At 40.5% G+C, this 21039-nt stretch overlaps 1 protein-coding gene across 1 annotated transcript in view; it reads right to left on the reverse strand.

Annotated features, from left to right (window-relative positions):
* The window catches only part of CA10 (carbonic anhydrase 10 (inactive)), a 724792-nt gene that overhangs the window by 391516 nt on the left and 312237 nt on the right, over nucleotides 1-21039 (reverse strand). The window contains exon 3 of the mRNA XM_086928760.1: nucleotides 14902-15044. Coding sequence (XP_086784886.1) covers nucleotides 14902-15044 — 143 coding nt within the window. The remainder of the gene's footprint in view (nucleotides 1-14901; nucleotides 15045-21039) is intronic.

A 21039-nucleotide genomic window follows, 5' to 3' on the forward strand; every position in this document is an offset into this window, starting at 1 on the left:
ATGTGTGTGTCTAAAGGTGAGTGAGAGTCACTGACAGGTAGTGTGATTGTATAAGATTGAGGACCAAATATACTATTCTTTGATGCAAGGCAACAATACACCAAAGATGCTGTCAAGCCTTGCATCAAAGAGAGAGAAAAATGCACCATATCGCCTAAATAATGATACATTATTTCTCTCCCTCTGCTCTGGTCCACATTTGGCACATAGCACAAGGGTGTGTGCATTGCAAAGCATAGGTTTTGTACTGCAAGGGGTACGATGTATTGCAAAAACTATGCTTTACCCACTTTGTATTGTTTCTGTACAATACAGCACACATGCAATGTTGGAAAAAAGAGGAGAAATTAAAACATTTCTCCTCGTTATGCCTGCCTCAAGGAGCTGTAAGATTTTGGTGTAAATTTCTCTCTACTAAAGTATTTAAATAGGAACTTGCATAAAAACCTATGGGTGGTTGCATTGGAATGCCCATGCACTACCCATCGAATGCCCCCTCTACACAAAATAGCATAGAGCTGTGCATAGTGAACCTTTGCATTATTTTGGGGTCCTATCCAATGAAAATCTGGATTTGCCGTAGATAGTAAATCCTAAACTAAAACTTTGCACTGGGTTTGCATCACAAAAGTAACACAAACACAGTGCAAAGAGTTAGTAAACCTGAGCCAAAGAGCCAGGAAGTATGCATGAGTATGAGTGAGATTAAAATGAGTTAGTGAGAATGATTAAGAATAGGTGTAAGAGAGTGTGATGTTAGTCATGTGACAGGCCTCCTGAGAAAAATCCGGGTCAAGGGTCATATAATGTTACTTCCTGTGATGTCATTAACGTATGTAATGTCACTTTCGCTACCCCATGCGTTTTGGTGAATTGATGCCCATGTCCTCTCCCAATATAATTTTTGACTTTCTGAAGTCGTTAGCCTGCGATTCCCTTTTGAGTTGTTTTATTGGGAGGAGCTGATCTTACTCCAATCCTCCAATTATGAAATGTATAGGAAAGCTAGTTTTGTAGGATAGGATAAGCAAGTCCTGTTTGGCATTGAGACAAGGACTGTGATGAGGAAGACATGAGCTTGGAGTACTGAATATTACTGTTAAGTTGTTAGGACAGTTCCCAGTATTGAGTTGGAATGCAGTATTTTGTCTAAACGTGTTTGTCTACTCCTGGCATCTTATAATGTAAATGTAATATTCTCTGTAAAAAGATAGGAAAATTGCTGTGGTCGACTTCCATGTTAAAATAAAAGCAACACCGACAGGCATTTATGATGATCCATTGGCGTTTCAAAATGCATTGTCATTCGTAGCACAAGATCACTCGGAATTATGAACCGAATCGAGCATCTATCTCATCCTATACTAATTAGCATAACTTGTGCCACACTAATAATTAAGAAAAGTGTCTTTACTGTAAAGAATTTTTGCTTAGAAAATACTGTAATGAGTAGTTTACACCAAAAAATGAAATGCACAGAATACACATTTAATCGAAATGTTGTGATTTAAGGGACGTTCTGTTTGGTGGGGGTAAAATATAAATAACTGGGGATCAGAATGTCAAAAATATCCGACGTTTTCACCAAGACGCTGCATCCAGGCTTTTGTATACAAGCAGAAGGCTTTAAGTAGGATGCTTTAACTGTTGATGCTGCAAAAAGTACTGTTGGTTTGTAACCCCAGAGACAGTTGTTGGGCGGCATAAGAAAGCTGTTGAGTGGCTAGAGCGGTTTCTGTGGCATTGAATTTTAAGACATAGAGGAATGGTGCGAAGATTTTCGGGGCTGCAGCAAAAAATAAATATTGTCAATCTGCACCCCATTTCCTGAAACGGGGGCCATTTTTGCAACTCCCGGCTGCAGCTTGAAATCTTTCTGCTGTGCCTTCTTGGCAGCGTAAGAAAGCTGCCTTAACTTGCCTTATTAGTAACACTGGTCACGTTACATACATGAGAGCAAGTCTATTGCAGCAGCCTTTTAAACGTGACAATACTATGGTGGCACGGAATATACTGGGAAAGATAAAGTATGCAGGGAATGTTGTATTTCAAGTAACATTACATTTTGCATGTTAGTAAGAAATGATTCTATATGACATTTAAATCTTTCGGGATAGAGAGAAAATTATTTTATATTTAACCTCTAAAAAAGGATTTATTCGATTCCAACGGCCAACATATTTGAGAGGAAGTAGACAAAAAGCAGAAACTTAAAGACCGCACACCTAGTTATGCCAATTACTGCAAAGTGAAATGGAGTTGTTTCTTTGCTAGAGGGGCTCGTCGCCAATATCACATTATAACGAGATCCGCTTCTTTTAAAGGTAGGCTGAGAAGAGAAGGTTAACATAAATCTGTCTCTCATCCGAACGCGCCAGAATGCAAGGCAAAAAATAGGATGGAAAAGTACAAACAAGAAAAATATCAAGCTGTACAGCAGAGGTATAACAGTACAGTAGGTGGCACTGTTTTGCAGCTGAAAAAACACAAAGGCAGATACGATTATGTTTAGAAATACAAGTGCAACCTTTAAGGTGGAAAGGAAATCTACCTCTGATGCCAGATTGATTTTGCGGAGTGATGGAGAGTCAATACCTCGGAAATGAGTGTGAAATGAGATGAGATTTTCTCCTGAAGGATCCATCGAAATGCATGGCCTTCTCTTGGGGTATGTGGGAGGCAGCTGGTGAACTTAGCTGTTGCCTGGGATCAAGTACAAATAGACTGATGATTTTCCCTGTGTTCCTTTAACAGAATGAGAATACTGACTGACATGACTTTTCCCACTGTTGTAAAGGCCTAACTCCTCTCTAGACGATTCTCCACAATAAGACATCGATCACTAACTTGTCTTAGAGCATGATGGGTCCTTGATCCTAAGATCCAATAGATTGTTTTGCTGCTGAGCTCATACGGTTTGCAAAGGCTTGCCAGTTTTTTTTAGAAGCACCACTGCCAAGGAGGGTATTTCTTTCCAAAGGAAGTCTGAGGACCTGTTGCCTCCCAAGCCATGTTACCCATCTGGTCGTGGCTGTCCTGAGCATGTTGTTGGACCTATTATATATCAGCCTTAGGCACAGAATATTGTATATATTGGCGTGGTGAGCAAAATAATGATGGATTAAACAAAGATCTGTGACTATGGGTGAATGTTAGACAATGTTCAACGTTCTGCACATCATCTTTTTGGGTTGCATTTTCTCCCTAAGTGGTAAGGGATATACCCAGACATGGGTCCCATTTCAAGCTAGCCTGGCTGATGAGGGGTGATGCTCAGAAACCGACCCCAGGATGCTTGTTTTCCGGTCCAAGGAATACATGGCCTGGCAGTTCGACCAGGACTGTTCCCACGGGGAACAGGGTCAAGGTTGATTTGCATTTGGGTGGGTCCAAACTGGAATGGCTCGGGAACAAAATAATGATGTATTAAACCAGATCTGTGACTTGGGGTTAATGTGTGACAATGTTCAACATTCTGTCCATCATATTTTTGTGCTACAGAATATTGTATTACAATGCTTCCAATTCTATTTTTGAAGGTGGGTTCCTCTGTCCCGGATTTTTCATTCATTATTTCCTTTTCGTCTGTGTTTCCGGTGCTATTTTATAAGCTCATACATTTGGTTGTTATGCTTGTTCATTCATACCTTCTTCTCTACTAACATTTAAATTGAGTGCATATGTGGCAGTCAGTACGAAACACATCAAGAGGAAATGAATAAAAAAAACTATTCTTTTCTTTCAGCTGATTCTATATATTTGTATTCAGTAAATTCTACATCAACTACAGAAAGTGCAGCCAACATGTTTTGCATGGTTACAGGCTTCCTCACAGTGGCATAGCAAGGGGTGGGGGCGTTCCGCCCTGGGCTGCATAGTTTTTCGGGGCGGCAGCCTCCCCCCACTCTTACCTGCTGTCTCGGGATGGCAATTGCGTCCCCCCCGATCTCCAATCGGCCACCAAGGAGTGGCAAATGTAAAAATGATTGCCAACACCCCCCCTCTTTGTTGCGCCTGCAGTGGGGCGGCAAACACAGGGACCGCTACAGCTGTACAAAGTGCTAGTTATGCCACGGCTTCCTCAGGCAAGATTCTGCATAGAATCAGGCAACTGTCTTGTATGGACGCAGCATTGAAAACAAAAGGGAAGTATTTCATGAGATCTCTTTTAGCAATAATCCACTTTTCAGAAAGCCATTCAGGATGCCGGTAAGGAAACAGAGCAGGTTTTATGCAAATTATCGCAGCAGAGGACATCCATCCATCCAAAATTGTGTTCCGTACTGGTTCTTCAAACCACCAGCATGCAGCAGTCATGATGTTTACACATGCAAATGGCAGCTGTTACAATTATTTATTTTATTTATTTATTTATTTATTTATTTAAAGGTTTTATAGGGCGCAAACCAGACCTGCGAGGGTATCATAGCGCTTTACAGGAATGAAGCGTGGTATGCAAAGGTCTTAGGAGGGTAGGATATCAATGGGATACAAAGGGCTATGTACATTGTGCCGGAAAAACAAGCAGTCTCAAATTCTGGATACATTTGGGATAAAAACAGGAAGAATCATTATACAAGAAAACAAGTAGTCTCAGCTCCTGGGTGGGATGCACAGAAGCGCTGGGAAGGTATCATCCGGGAAAGGTCAAGCATAATGCCGTAATGGTAGGTGGTACAAGGTCGTAGAGGAGATTGTAAGGCGATTGTTAGGCGAGGAATTTGCCCATAAATAAAGTTTTGGTCTCCTTTTTGAAGCGTGCAAAAGATGACAGTCTTCTGATGGTGGGCAGGAGTTCCATATTCTTGGAGCGGCCCCAGAGAACTGTAACAAAGGGCATGATTTCTTTTAAGTCCCTCATTTTTTCCTGTCTGTTTTAGAGTTAGGACTCTGTGTACTATACCATTGCTAAACAGTATTACAGCATCTGGGCATTCTCCCTAATATATGTACTATGTATTGGACTTACTTAATTGGCTTTCTAACATTGTTGTAAGGCCATGGTAGATAGAACCAAAAATGCAGCAATGAGATGGGAATTAAAACTCTATGGGCTCCAGTGTGTATTTACGCCACCCACATATATTATAAAATATTTAGCTGACAGGTGCACCAATGTGCTGTGGCTGCCGTTTAAAGGTATAACAGTAATGCATGGTAAGAAAAGTACCTTTAGCAGGTAGGAAAACCTGCTTTTAAATATATTAATAAGTCACACATAAAGGGTGCCTTGAAAGCCAACAGGGCAGGATATATATATAAAAAGTAGCACACTACATATTAAAACTGCTGTAGCCTCTTAGTGACTACAGGCCTTATTTCGAGTTTGACGGATGGAATACTTTGTCACAAATATGGCGGATGCCCCATCTGCTGCATTACAAGGACATTATATACTAAGGCACTTGCAATGAGACAGAAGGGATATATGCCTTCTTTCGACAGAGTACCCAATTTTCTAAACTCTAAATAAGGCCCAAAATATGGAAAAGCTGATTTCACTGTGTAGGTAAACTAGATCCTATACTAGGGGTTCTTCAAACAGGGGGGCTCCAGTGATCCCAGGGAGGAGCCAGGCTCTGGTCAAAAGAAGCATTATGCTGATAAGAGTGCTTTGTTTCAGGCTGAAAACAATGAGCAGCAATCAGCGCTCTGTAACGGGCCATCAATATCATGTTTTGTTATTTATATCCTAGCTGGGAGTATGTGTCAAAAGGTAAGGGACTTCAAATATTCTTCATAACCCCTACCCCTACTTCCAACAATCACACTGTTAACACTTGTACGCGCTGGTAAGGCCTGCCTGACCAGAATAGTATCTTTGGCAATCATGTATTTGATTGCATTTTTATAATGGTAACAGAAGTTAACTGCAATGGCTAAATAAGTTTAGACATTTTTAAACATGTCCAATTTATTTGAATATTGTGAAAAATTTTAGGGGGCCCCAATTATTTTATTTGTTACCGGGGGAAGCACAGCATTACAATATTTGAAGACCACTGTCATATATGAACCGGCCTAGGTATAATTAAAATATTTAATTTATATCTTCTCTTGGGGAAAATGCTAGCGAAATGCTTAAAACGTAAAACCTCTAATTTCTTGGTGAAAATGTACTTTGCTACCTTTATTCCCTCGTAGACTTTCTTGCTCCAGTTCCGGCAGAAGAAAAAATTATTCTCAACCCTAACAGAGGAGATCTCATCTAAATGGGGACTAGGGCCATTGGTTTAGGGAGAGTCCCTTTTGAGGGAAGAAGTAGTTATCCATTTTAAGAATAGGGCTTCTGGGACAATTTACTGTAAAGCAAAGTAATTACTGCCTAAAGGAGGTGGGCACATTTTAAGAAAATAGACAGGATTGAGCAGGAAGAACTCTCCAGTCACTGGCCAGCAAACAGGATACAACTGGCAACTCACCATCACTTCCTCATATCTCTTCCAATCTTGGGAAGAAAAGATTTGAAGAGAGAAGACCCTGCTGAAAGAAGAAAAAAGGAAGGACTCCTGACACCTGCTGTCACACAGGAAGTGTAACCCCTCTTCAAGAGTCTGGTGGGTGATCCCTTGTTTGCCTGCTCTAGTGATACAAAAAGCAGAAGGAATCCCGACTTGAACAAGACCCAGCTGACCACTGAAGAATGGACACTTCAGGAGCTCTGGCTAGTAAGAGACAATTTGTAGAGTAACTTCGTAGCAGGAAGACAGGTACAAGGTACTGAGGCTGCCTCAGCGAGGTTGCACCCCTGGTGGACAGAAAACGAATCCATCCTGCTACGAGCTTTTTGCCAAATTAAAGATGGGTTCAGTAAGACCTTGATTTAAAGGTATCTGCCTTGTGGAGCTGTGACTTGCTATTGCTTCAAGACTTGACTTGCTAAAGACTTCAGAGAAAAAAAATTCCCATGTCAGAAGGTAATAACTTAGATCAGGGCACAATGTCAAATCTATCCCAGCAGTGAAGCAAACTCTGTGGCCTTGAAATCCAGTTCAGTGCTACTCTAAGCTTTTGTTACCAAGGCCACTGGCTTCAGCAGGAACTCACCGACACTGTATCTGCCTTCAAGGGACTCTCATTTGCTTCAGCCTTGGACCATGCAGCACTGAATGACCTTGATATCTCAGATGTAAAGTAAGACAGAAGGTAAAACCTTTGATTGGGGCGACGTATTTTGTGTATCCAACTTCTGCTCCATTGTGGTCAGCCTTAAATTGAACATAGGTACTGGTCAACCACAAACTGAGACTTTAATTTGACACTTTAATTTCTCTAGGTTAATTTTTCTCTAAAATATTAACAATGCATAACTCATTATCTCATTTTAATCATTTTTGTGTATTTTTGCTTATTACATTTTACTTCATTTTGTAAATCAGTTTGAGAATGTTATTGTGCTGTTTTCTTTACTTTCCAATTGTTGCTACTGCTTGACTTTGGCGCACATTTCTTTGGAAATTACCTGCTTCTTGTGCTAGTGGTGCCAGGGGTTGGACAGAGTCTCACATAGACTTGAGTTGACATTTTAACACTGTGTGTGCATTAAGTTGGTAAGTGCTCCCTCTTCCCAAATTGATATCACAGCTGATAGACCTGCCAGCCTTAGGATGGTCTCCCTCAAAACATTTTGCCTTCTACTCTTCTGTTTTGCTGAATTTGCTTGTGATAGCCTTAGGGCTCTATGTTCTTTACGTATGTACTTCAGAGGACTGCCATGCGTTACCAAGAGGACGGCCCTGCTGCTTGAAGCCTGCCTTGTGCCCTCAGAGGACTATCTTGCTGATGGAGACCTGATTTCCGGTTTGATGCCAATACTAATGGAGTAACTCCAAGAGCCAGCTGGCTGGCTTCCTGAACGAGGCCTCAGGGACAGAAAAAGTTCAAATCATCTGTTTCCCTTCTCTATGTATAGGCATAGGAGGATCCACTAAGGTAACAAATACAACATATATGAGACTAGCATGTTGTTGTTTTCAGGCTGTTGGAAAAAGATCTCCGCCAAAGAGCCCCTCTTTGAGGTGAGCCCGTCGGGGGTTGCACCGCCTCCCCGACGAGGAGCAACCGCCGATGATGAAGCATGACACTCTTCGGGGTGTGTGAGGCAATTACATCCAACATAATGGATGCCCCAGGGTATCATTGTAACACCCTTGGTCACGCCAGGTAAATCTTTCCCTAAAACTTTCCCTACTTCCTCACCTCTCTCCAGGAACAGTGCAGCACCCCCTCTTTTTGCTTGCTAATTATCTGGAAGCTCACCAACTACTGGATATTTCTCAATCAGGGTTTCGGGCTAAACATAGTACCGAGTCTGCCCCTATTGATGTTACCGATAATATACGCATGGCTGCTGACAACGGTCAAGCAGCGCTTTTGGTGCTGCATGACCTGTCAGCAGCATTTGACACCATCTCACATCACATCCTTCTGAAAAGGCTTCAAGACATAGGCATTCAGGGTCAAGCACTGAGGTGGATCACCAACTTTCTTACAGATAGAACTCAAACAGTTACCATGGGATCTTTTACATCTGCCACTACCAAAGTGAGCAAGGGGGTCCCGCAGGGATCCTGCCTAAGCCCAACCCTTTTCAATATATATGTCACCCCCCTGGCCAGACTCATGAGATCCTTGGGATTCACTCCAATTTCATAGGTGAATGACACCCAGCTACTTGTAACATTTGATAAAAATACATCCAACATTGATCTGCTGTTTTCCGATGGCATGAAATCTATTGCTGCTTGAATGCGTAACAACTTTTTACAACTCAATGGGGGAAAATCTGAGATCATGTTGTTTCGAGGAGCTACCAGACTCTGGTCACCTACTTGGTGGCCAGAAGACTGGGAACTGCCCCCACTCCCAAAGAAGTGGTTAAGAACCTAGCCAAGATTGATCATAAACTCCCACATGCCAACACTATTGCATTTTCCTGCTACTATGTTCTTGGTCTCCTGCATAGGATTTTTCCACTCTTACCCTCCTCCGCTAAAAAAACACTCATGCAGGCCCTAATATTAAGTAGGCTTGACTATTGTAATGCCCTCCCGTTTTCGGCCAACGAAAGTGCCATTAATAAACTCCAGGTAGTGCAGAAAACTGCTGCCCGACTGACCGACAATGACCCATCTAGAGCACCCTCTGTACCCCTCCTTAATCAACTTCACTGGCTCCCTATAAAGAAAAGGGTAACGTTCAAAATAGGCTGCATTGTTCACAAAGCCCGTAATGGCAAGGGCCCCATGTATCTCACCAACAAGTTCTCCTCCTATATCCCATCACGATCTCTGAGGTCTAGCACTGAACATTTGCTCACCATTCCCAGAATCAAAAAGGCTCGTAGCGGCGGCAAAGCATTTTCTTATCTTGCCCCCCTATTCTGGAATAGCCTGCCTTCTCAGTTAGGCTCAGGACATAATCTGACTCAATTTAGAAAGATGTTAAAAACCTACCTCTTCTAAATTTCTTTCCTCCCGTTACGATGTTCCTCCGTCCCCAGCGCCGAGATACCCTCATGGGTGATTCAGCGCTATACAAATGAATAATAATAATAATAATAATAATAATAATAATAATAATAATAATAATAATAATAATAATAATAATAATAAAGTAGGCCAAATCCAAAACTTGGGACTTGGATAAAGTTCTCCCAAAAAGTGCTCTGAGAACCGAGTGGAGACCCTGACCTACCTGCTTGCTGATCTGCCCAAGGTGAATTGCCAGTCAGACTGACTTTGTAGCAGCTCTCGTTACGCTCTTCTCCAGAGCAGCAAATCCTGTTCAGCGGCTCCTCACAGAAGGTGTATCTTGCCTTGTTATGAGCCTGTTGGCTACAGCCTACAGCTTCGTCATGCTGGGGATTTTTGACTTCCATAAATGAGACTAAGTCCAAACAGATTTCTTCACTGCAACTTTGTCCAGCGGCTCCCCAATGCCAACGCTTCCTCCTCAGACACAGCTAACTACCTTGTCCTGATGAACTTTACCTTTTCAGACATTTTCCTTTAAAATGTCTTCTATATTTGAAGGTAAGTGGAGGCCAGGCCCAATCCACTTTGTGTATCCCAACCGTACTCTATCGTAATTGGCCATAATTCCAAGGCTCTTTGCTATTGACTCATTGACTGCATCAGGTGATGATAAATGACGGATGCAAAAATAGAACAATTTAGAGCTAGAGTACAAGCAGCACGTCTGTTAGGAGCTGAATAAATCCAGAGAAAGTAGGCTAATGGGGATTCTCTCATCACACATACAAATAAAGGAAAGCTGCTTTAGGCAGCTTGGTGCTCACACACTCTACAACATGAGTCTTTTCAACACTTGTATAATATTAACTTGCCATTACAGAGTATTGTTGTAAATGAAATGAAGACTCCAGATCCAGGAAGGTGGCAGGTAAGTAGTTTATTGCAGCAGTAAAAAAGGTAACAGGACCGTCGCCCATCTGGCCAAGCATTAACTGCCAGAGATTAGAACCAGAGATAGTGTCATGGGGAGAATCATGTAAACAGTCTAGAAGGTTGGTACAAGGGCGAGCAGGGAATGGAACAGGTAGGGAAAAAGCCATGTACAACACATCTCCCCCCTTTGGACAATAAAAGAAAAGAAAGAAAAGCATAAGACAAATGAATAAAGAAAACCCTCAATGAACATAATCATTTAAATAAGCAGGTGGATGACGAGAGCGAGGACTCCTTAAACTCACGCTAGAAGAAGAATGAGCAGGAGTAAAAGCGGGAATAGAAATCCCAACTCCATTGTCACACAAAGAAGAGGAAGCATCGCCACCACCCACCTCCCCTCGTACAGCAGGCAAACAAGGCACACTGGAATCCTCCTGAGTTGACAACATGTAGCCATTGCAACCTTTATCAGAAAGACTAGAAGAACAATCTGAAGGATTTGTTCCATTTTTCTGGTAAAGTGCAACCCTCCTGTAGTTCCATTTGGCACCATTCTCAAGCACTACAAAATGAGGAAAGGCCTTCTTTACACGAAATGGACCACTAAATTTTGAGAGGCCTTTGGCACACTGTCCAGGTTTGACTTTGACAAGATCCCCATTGGAGATAGGTAGAGGAAGTAAGTTTGATGGGGAGGATTGCTTACCGTTTTCTCTTAACCAGGCAGGAGTCAACCTTGAAACAGGGGAACGACCCCGCATTAGCTCAAAGGGAGATTTTTCTCCCTGCTTATGAGGCGTATAGAGCTCAGCATCAGTTTTTGTGTCACAATCCCAATCGGTAATCTCCAATGAAAACATGATCCGGGCCCTCCTGTGTTGCATTCTTTGTACATTCTGTACTATGTTATGAACCACTACATTTTGTCACATAGAGCAATTGTTGTTTTCTGGCAAGAAGGCTTACTTACTGTCAGGAGAGATACCCAGCAGAGCTGATGCTATTACTGCTAAAGCTTTTGAGCAGCACATAGTAAGATTTTGCAAAGATACCATTGCAAAATATGTATCTAAAATCTACCTTAAGCGTTGAACTAGATGTTTAATCAATGCTACAACTAATCTTTGATCTAGCTGTTTCCTGCCCCCAATTGTATAATATTAATTTTAATCACAAACAAGCCCATCCCTAGAAAATAGCCTCTGAAGTGAAAATAGTACTTTGCAGCTAGTCACTGCAGGAGCATATTATTCTTAATATATATAGGATGCCCTACTTTTATACCTAAAGCACCCTGCCTTGTCTGTTACAATGCTCCCAAATGGCAATATAACGATATTAAATGTACAAAAGTAGGGCTTTCTGCATTCCAAAGCAGAATTCTTTGGACACATGTTACCGTATAATTAAGACTGCAGCTAGTTAGGAGACAATGCCCGGCCTCATGTTTCTAGTGTAAGAGCAAACAGTATCCCAGAAATGATATTTAAGTTTTATGCAATTGGTTCATTTCCTTACCATCGTACTAAGGCCCTAATTAAAAGTTAAATAAGTCCATGTGTTTAGGTAGTTCTACATCATATATTAGGGAAAACACACATTAACTGTGAGTCTGAATGGCAGTCTGACAGTGTCTCGAGTCAAAATGCCAGGCAAACTCTAAACATTTTTAAATATTCCCAGGCCATACAGAAATACATTGATGCAATGAGTCCATTCAAAGACAGGTGAATATACTAACTTCCACCTAAAAAATAACACTGGGCCTAATTTAGGAAATACTTTTCCTGCCTTAAAGGTATATGTATGCTTACCTTAGGGACACTTCTTTAACAGAGATGTAAGAAGTGACACATATGTAAAACATATGTGCACAACCTATTAAAGTCTGCACTGATAATGCACACTTTGGCTTTTGGCCTAAATACACATATGGGTGCTTCAAGGTGTGTGTCAGAGACGTGGTCAGAAGAATTGTCTGCTGAGTTTATGAACACTACCCAAGTGTAATTTAGTGATATTAACAAACATTGTTAAAGTTTGTAAATGAAAATGCCATTGTTTTCAGCACAAATAGTGAGTGTTTACTTGTCAGAACATTATTGCTGGATTTTTCTTAGGAGCCTGTATCCATTACTGCCAATGCTAGGTTTGCCAAATAACAACACTGCCTAGTCTTGATTTCACTTCATGTCGCTGTCTTCAACTACCCCACAGTTTTTGTCTCTTTATCACTCTCTTGAAGGTACTCTTCATTTCCTACTTCCTCCCTTTGGTACTGTTTGCCTAGCCCTTTATTTCTCCTTCTGTTTCCCTTTTTTGACTGTCTCTCCCTTGCTGAGTTTGATGACAAACAATCTGTCCTGCCTCAAAAAAAGAACTCTGGTGCCAAACACTGCCAACCACCCACACAAATTAAGCTCCAGATGTAAGCCCTACAGAAATTTTACAAACATTTACCAAATTACCTCTGTTTTTACAGGGGGAGGTATTGAAATAAAGAATAAGAAAAAAATGTGCCAAGTCTGGAACATCTCAGCACTGTATAAGAAGTCAAAGGCACACCGCCTCAAAGGGATAAGGGTCAGCAAGATCATAGCTGCAGGGGCGACTCTCCCACAATGCAGCACACACACATAGCAATAACAGCACATCAACTTTGACGACAATGTGGTACAAAGTGCAGCACTTTCACTACAGAACAGAGTTCACAACTGGTTCCACTTCTACGTAGAAACTGGCCAATTACATCTGGCATAGCAGGAAACTGTGAGATGATAATGTACGTGTACAACATCACGTCCGTGCTGTAGTTCAAATGTCTACAGACCCGCTTCAAATAGTCAGCTCCTCCCAAACAGTCACAATGCACATTGTAATGCAGTCTGTATGTAAACTTGAACAATGCACCGCCATACATGTCAACACAATGTTAAAATGAATTTCCCCTTCACATTGCAGAGGGAAAATCAAGACCTCTTGCAGAGCATACCACACAAATCATTAGTGATGATGAGGAGGACCTCCACACCTTCGAGAGAAACGCCCTACCACAGCTCATGAACAGCTACAGCAACCCACCGCGAGGAGCAGGGAAGCCCAGCTGCACAACGGTGACACCATCCCCTGCACAGACCACACAGCAGGAAGCACCCACCACCATGGCTGGCCCCCAGCTCCTCACCGAAAAACACATTGCATTCCAAGGCCAGGTGTTGGACTTCCAGGAGGAGGTGGGTGAACAGGTGTCTAAGTCACATCAAGAACCACTTACAGTACCTAAAGGACACCCACAGTTCGCTCCATGATGTCCAACAATCCATACCCAACATCGCTGGAGTCATGCCTCTGAGAGGAGAATAACTGTCTAGTCAGAGTGGCCTCAGCGATGTCAACCGAGAGTTGACACAGATGCTGAGGATAATGGAGAACATGGAGCAGATGCCTGCAGAAAGAATAGCTGCCACGTATGCACACCAGCGAAAAGTTGTTGTTATCTTCCATGCCCTGCAGATCCTCATCTTTGCATTGCTGTCACTAAGGCAGTCGCTGATACATGCTGCTGGTACTTCTACACACATCTCTGGCCCCTGATGTGTCAGTGCTGAAGACCAAACATCAGCACCCACATGTCAGACAGATTACATAGAGGACGAAGATTTGGGTGATTCCACCTGTGCTTTAAGAAGGAGCCAGCAGCAATCTAGTCCGCCATATGCCCTGTTTCAGCTCGGTTCTGCCCTATGCATCATGCCCTTTAACAACACCTCCCATTGTCTCCCGAAACACTCTGCAACACTCTCCTTGGACCTCGACATGGACTGCCATATTTTGTTTGCTTAGAAAATGGTATGGTAAGAATGTATTTCATGATTCAGTCTGTGTTTCCTCTCCACATCAATCAATTTAGGGTATGATCGCCTCCCTTTCCCACCCTTAAACCCGTTTTCTGCAGCCAGTAATATAGATAATCAGTTGACATTTACAAAATCGGAAAAAGCTGCACAAATTTAGTAAATACTTCATAAGGAAATCCCACAGTGGAATGCCCATAAGATGCTTGAGCCCTGTGAAGAGATTTTCTCACAAATACCAATTTCGTTGCTGATGTCATATGGGATGAGTAGAAGTTACAGTTACATGACTTGTTATCCGCCACATTACAGACATTTCATGAGTTTAGCTCGAAATCTATGCCACTTCAGCCAATGAATAAGTTTATCTCGATATATATTTATTGCTATAAACTACATATATATAAATTTCAGAAACTACACAGGCATTTCTAAATATAGACATGGGTATAGAATTAACAGTATAATTTTATTAAGATAATTATATTATTTTAAATTGGTAAATGTTAATAGAATCAATTTTTTTAATCGATTTTAAAAATACAATTCATTTGTTAATGCAATTAAAAAACAGTAGCCACAAATTTGCTCAACATCCAACAAGTGATCATTTTATTTGAACAGTTACTGCTTACCTTTCTTCCCCCTGTGTTAATGCGCAAAGGAGTTAGAAATGGGTCGTATATCATATGGCTGGTTTTTATATTGATGGGCGACTGTCTTTTGCCAACAGCACAAAGATTCCAGCCTGAATTGATTAGTCCCCAAAAAGAAGGAACTATAAAAATAATTAAAAGGTTTGTTATTTAAGAATAAGGAAAGATCTACATTTCATACAAATGTGCACAATGTTTTCATGTATTCATTCTTTTATATTAATACGCCTCTTAATCATGCATTTTTATTGAAATCGAAAACTAATACTTGAAAAATCATTTGAATATTAAAAACATTTAGGTATATCATCAAAAAGTGCATGTTTATTTTTCTTTATACACAAGTGCTTCCCTTTCCAATAAGTAGCTGCTCTTACTCCAGGTCATGCCTCATGTGGGGCAAAAAATACCTTAATTTACATTCTCCATTAGAGTAATATTACCTCTTGTAACACTTTTTTGTTTGTTTTAGAAATGTGCGTTCTGGATAGCCTCCACTCCCTTGTTTACTTAAGTCATCCAGCTCAGCTTCAATATAGTAATACGGGACACATAAGATTAATGTGAGCAAACTTGATATGCATTACACAAGTATTGATCAGTATTGCCTATGCCCTAGTGTTCTCAAAGTCTCTATTGTCTACTCCCTAATACAAAATGACACAATGCTCTGTTAATCACTTTTTATCAATAGCATCTTGATCAGTTTTCATTTTGTAATCTCTACACTATTTGTTTATGGAAGGACATTTTAGCTCATTGACAATTGTTGGGAGGTTGATTCTGTGCTTTTATCCTGGTGCATAAGCATAGTTTGCTTAGCAATTAGAGTCTCCTTTCAGAGAAAGGTATATTCTCACTGTGCAAGCTGTTTGTAAGAATGCCTAAATAAGTTCTACTATCAACCCATCATGTGATCATTACCCACTTTTGAGCATGGTTAGACCTCCACAAAACTATCAAGGCTTCTTCTTGCTGTATCCCCCATTTTCCCAAAGATCAGCTTTGAAAACCTTGCAGAAAGATCCCCTAACAGTGCTTTTGAATAGTGGTAATGCATACGATAGCACAACCCACAAGCAATGCACAATCAAGTATACTCTCAGGGAATAGTTTTTACTAGGTTTTCCTTATTTATTTCTAGCAAATTTATAATTTACTGAAATCTTTTTGCAAATTTGTAAAACATGTCTCTGACTGAATTGGAAGTTTCAGCATTTATACATTCTTTAAGAATTACATTTTCATGTATGAAATTCCACTAGCATTTCGAAGTCAAGAAGTGACTATCATTTTTCCAAGCTGTTATGTGTCTTTGGAAACACAGCTCTTCCTTATTGGGCTGCTTTGTAAAATATTTCAGAATACTTTAATTAATTTTATATTTTGCAGCTGAATGGCTAAACCTCAGATATTGATTTAATCTATAACCAATAGGGATCTTTTTGCTGTATTTAAGGGAACACTAGTCTTGGGTTAACATCTGTAGTTTATTTTTAAAAAGTTTCCTCAGTGTATTTGATAACTTAACTCATTTTCTAAATGTCATTGTTTCACTTTAGTGTCCATACAGGTTAATATTGTTTATTCCAAATGGGTTTTGGGCTCCATCTTCTGAGAAACTTATATTCTGCTTATATTAAAAACAGATATTTTTGTATATACCAGGGGTTCCAATCTAATACATAATATCACATCATTCTTTTCTTCCATAACTTAATCTTAGTACCTAATGGATCTATGTACTCAGACTGGAGCGGAATTAATCAGAACACCTAATAAGGGTTGTCCCAATTAAATTTGTAAGTAAAAGGGGACTCAATCACACACCGAGTACTTGATACTCTACCTTGAGAGGAGATTGGTCAGCATGTAAATAGTGTATGGTTTGCTTTGTGAAGCTCTTGATGATCCATTATGTCCTAAAACTAAGTCATGCAAGATGAGAATTCTGTGTTATGATGTATTAGAATCTAGCCCTTGAGATATACGTATAATAGTTGTTTTGAATTCGAGGAGTTAAGTTCCCCAGAAGATGGTACCAAGGTCATGAAATGTGTTGGTATAAAATGAATCGTACTATAAAGAATAGCAAACTGTTGGGACATGTTAGTTAAGAACTGACATTGAGAAATGTTGTCAAATGATCAAATACTCAGAGAAAAATTAAAAATATTAATGAAATGTGAATGAAAGAGTTAGTCAAAATTGCTTTATTCGAATTTCATTTGAAAAAACATAAAAGCACAGATAAAAAACATTTCAGGAACAATAAATAGGAAAATACATTGGCTTTACAGCCTGATTGTCTTTCTTAATCTTAACACACACGCCCGCAATCAGAATGTGCCGCACAGGAGCGGAATTACGGCAGCGGACAAGGGGTTAAAAAACGTACTACACGTCCTATTGTCAGTTCATCTTCCATACATTGTAGCTTGAATTGTGCCACTCTACATTGTCTTAAACCATACTGTTTTAAAATTGGTAATAAAAACATCTTCCTTGGTAATGTATAGGACCTTCAAAATAATGTTACATGCACTTTAGATTGGGTAGACCTACCGTCACAGGGACATGGTGCTAAGGTACGTGACCAGTCATTCATCATCGGGAATGTAATAATTCTATGCACAATACCTATTCGGAAACGTATCAGTAGCAACCGATCATAGCGGCGTATGACATATGACAGATATGGCTGAATTCCGGGGCATACTAACATATTATGATTTTCCATTACAGAATGTTTTACTTTCTCCACAGACCAGGGCTTATCCTCCAGATAAGACAGATATACCTTTTTTAGTAACTTCCTGGAGGTGATCTTCATGCGATCTGGAGTTAAAAATAGCTCTGGTTGACCAACATCATCTGTGACCTCCTTAATATGTCTTAGCCATGGGATGCAATATCCACTGTCAAGTTTTAAACAATCTATAATGACATCCCGGTTAAAAGTTGCTTCAGGAGTATTCCATATCTTATGCCATAATAATAAAGGGCCAGATTTTATAATATCTACAATATGGCTCAAACCTACCTCAGAGTGACAAATATGTATAGCAGTAGATTTAGGGACAGCTAATAGGTAGCGCAGGAAACTATTTTCACTGCTCTGTATAGAATTTGCATTTGTATGTCCCCAAATGCCAGCACCATAGGTGGCAGTTGAGACACATTTAGCCTTATAAATTGCCAGCAATTCTGGAACCGGTCGAGAGCCCAGCTGTCTTGACAAACTGACTAATGCCCCAGTTGCTTTTATAAACATGTTTCTACGTGCAGATATTGTGGCTGGCCAGGTACTTATCCCTAAATAAGCAAAAGGTTTTACACATTCAATTATCTTACCGTTAATAAAGATATTACAGTTCTTTGCAGTTCTTTTCCCACATTTCACACTGAACGTTTTGCTTATATTCACTTGCAGCCCCCTCGCATGCATGTAATTAACAAAGTGTGTGAATGTTCTCTGCAAACCTGTTGGTGTCCTTGACATTAAAACCGCGTCATCCGCGAATAGTAATAATGGTACTGGTTTTCCATTAACATTTGGGTTATCGTGGGGGAGCCCGCCAGATGTTCTCCCAGGCTATTGATGTATAATATGGAAAGGAATGGGGCAAGGACGCAGCCCTGCCTCACTCCCTTTCCAATGCCAAATCTGGTCGTGCACTCCCCATTTTTCCCATATCTCACCATCGCTCACGCCTCTCGATAAAGTTCTCTAATAAATAATAGGATATCGTTTTCAATGCCCATCTCAGATAAAATGTCCCATAATTTATTATGCATCACACAGTCGAACGCGGAAGATAGGTCGACAAATGTTAGGAACAGACTTCCGCTTTTAGCCCTGGTATATTTATCAATAATAAGACTGAGATTTAGCCCTTAATCTATTGTGCCCAATCCAAACTTAAAACCATATTGCAACCATGATAAAACTTCCTTTTCCTCCGCCCATGATTGAAGTTTATTTAAAATTACCCTCCCAGCCACCTTTTAAAAAATAATCTGATATGGGTCTTTAACATTTAGGGTCATCACGATTTCCCTTCCTAAAAATGGGTATTAAAATTACATCTGACCAAGATTTTATAAAACCAGTTTGACAGCACTTATTTAGGACATTCATTAAATGTGGAGCCCAAATATCAGTATTTGACCTATATACATCAACTGGGACACCATCCGGCCACGGAGCTTTGCCTGCAGCACTTTTCTTTATAGCACCAATTATCTCATCTAGACTGAGACCAATATCCAGTGAGTATACCGATGGGCTCCTCGATAATTCATTTATACCCTCTGTCCCATAGTTTCCAGTATGTGCTGTATCGTGCCTTAACTCGTTCTATATAGGGGTTGCGCCGGCACAGTATAGGGCACTAAAATAGCCGACCCACCTGTCTTCTGTGATGGCTATATCTATCTTATCACAGTCCCTCACCGCAGTTTAAGACCAATGTTCTTTGAAATTTGATCTATTCCCTAAAATATGTGAATGAGTATATGTATGCAGAATATTTAATATTGTATTTTTATACTTTTGTGTAGTTTGAGCTAAGGTGGTTTAGTTGTGATCCTCGTGTTATTATGAAGACCGACTACCTGACGTCTGTAATAGAGAATTCCGCAGATCAACCTAAACAGGACTAATAAAGAAGTTGACAAATTATTAGCCAGGTGGAAAAATCTTCCTTTAACAATTTACGGCAGGGTCAACCAAGTCAAAATGGTTATTCTCCCTAAACTAACATATCTCTTTAATGCCATTGCTCTTACCTTTCCAAAATTAGACATCAGTAAAATCCAGAGCAAGATCACAAACTTTATTTGGGCCCATAAAGGTGCCAGACCGGCGTGTAAGAAGCTTAGGTGCCGGCTGATTAAAGGGGGGTTGCCAAAAATATCAGGATGATGCTTACAAAACCAGATGAATCAACTTGGGGCAGACGTTTGGCAGAAATGATAAGGCAGGAGGGGAGAAGGTTTCCTATATAAATTCAGAGCACTTAGGTGCTTCAAAAAAGTGCGATTGAAAGTACTGAAGGATGCTCTTAGTTTGTGGCATTAGGTTAGAAGTAGATGAGGGATAGGGTCTTAATCTGAGTTTGCCCCAATCTGGGACTCCCCTGGGACACTGGAATGCCTTAAGGATAGCCTTTTTTCTTTTTTTTCTCATCATTCACCTCTGACCTCAGCTAGCTGTTGATCTGCAAGTCGCTACTGTTACTCACTTGGAGAGGTAGGATTCGATTAGATTTGATGTGGGGTACTGCCCCAACCCTATGTCGCCCGCCTAACCTATAGTTACCTATAGTTACTTCCCTTAAAGCCCCTTGTATATTGTTTCCACCTTGTACTGCTATGACTAGGTCTTCTTCCTTTCTGGCCAGATTACCTGTAAATTTTTCACATTTTGTTTTGCCTCTTTATTATTTTGGATTGAAAATCCAAGAGTTTCCCCCCTTATCCCTGCTTTTAGTGAGTCCCAGACCACCTCCAACGGAGCACTACCCATATTAAACGTTAAGAATTCTGGGATCCAGTTTTCCATATGTTTACAGTATTTTTCATTAATTAATAATGCTCTTTCAAAGGTCCAATTACTGCGATCAGATTGTATTGTCCCAGTATCAATGCTTATAATTAGAGGATTATGGTCAGAAAGGACCCTAGGGAGCCATTCTATAGAGCATTTGATTCACAATGGTATTTGAAATACATAATAAATATATAGTCCAATCTGGCAAGTTTTTGATGGGGGTGGGAGAAGAAAGTGCAACCGTGGTTGTATGGTTGTTTCATCTCCCAGCAATCTATTAGCCCATGAGTACAACAAAGTGCTTCCAAGGCTTTAAATGTTTTTGGTTTCCTGCCTTGATAATTAAAGGTGTGTCCAGATAGCCATTTCGGTGGAAGGTTAAGATTAAGATCACCACACATAATCATGGGAACCGGCCAATGTGCTAATTCATTAGATAGAAACAGCAAAGGTTCCGGATCATCGGTGACACACCTGTAAACTGAACAGATCGTGATTTTTTTCCCCATAGCATATTGGCACTTGGTTATAGCCCATCTGCCACATGGGTCTGAGACTGATCT

This window comes from Lissotriton vulgaris, chromosome 7, assembly GCF_964263255.1.
Source record: "Lissotriton vulgaris chromosome 7, aLisVul1.2, whole genome shotgun sequence".
NCBI lineage: Eukaryota > Metazoa > Chordata > Amphibia > Caudata > Salamandridae > Lissotriton > Lissotriton vulgaris.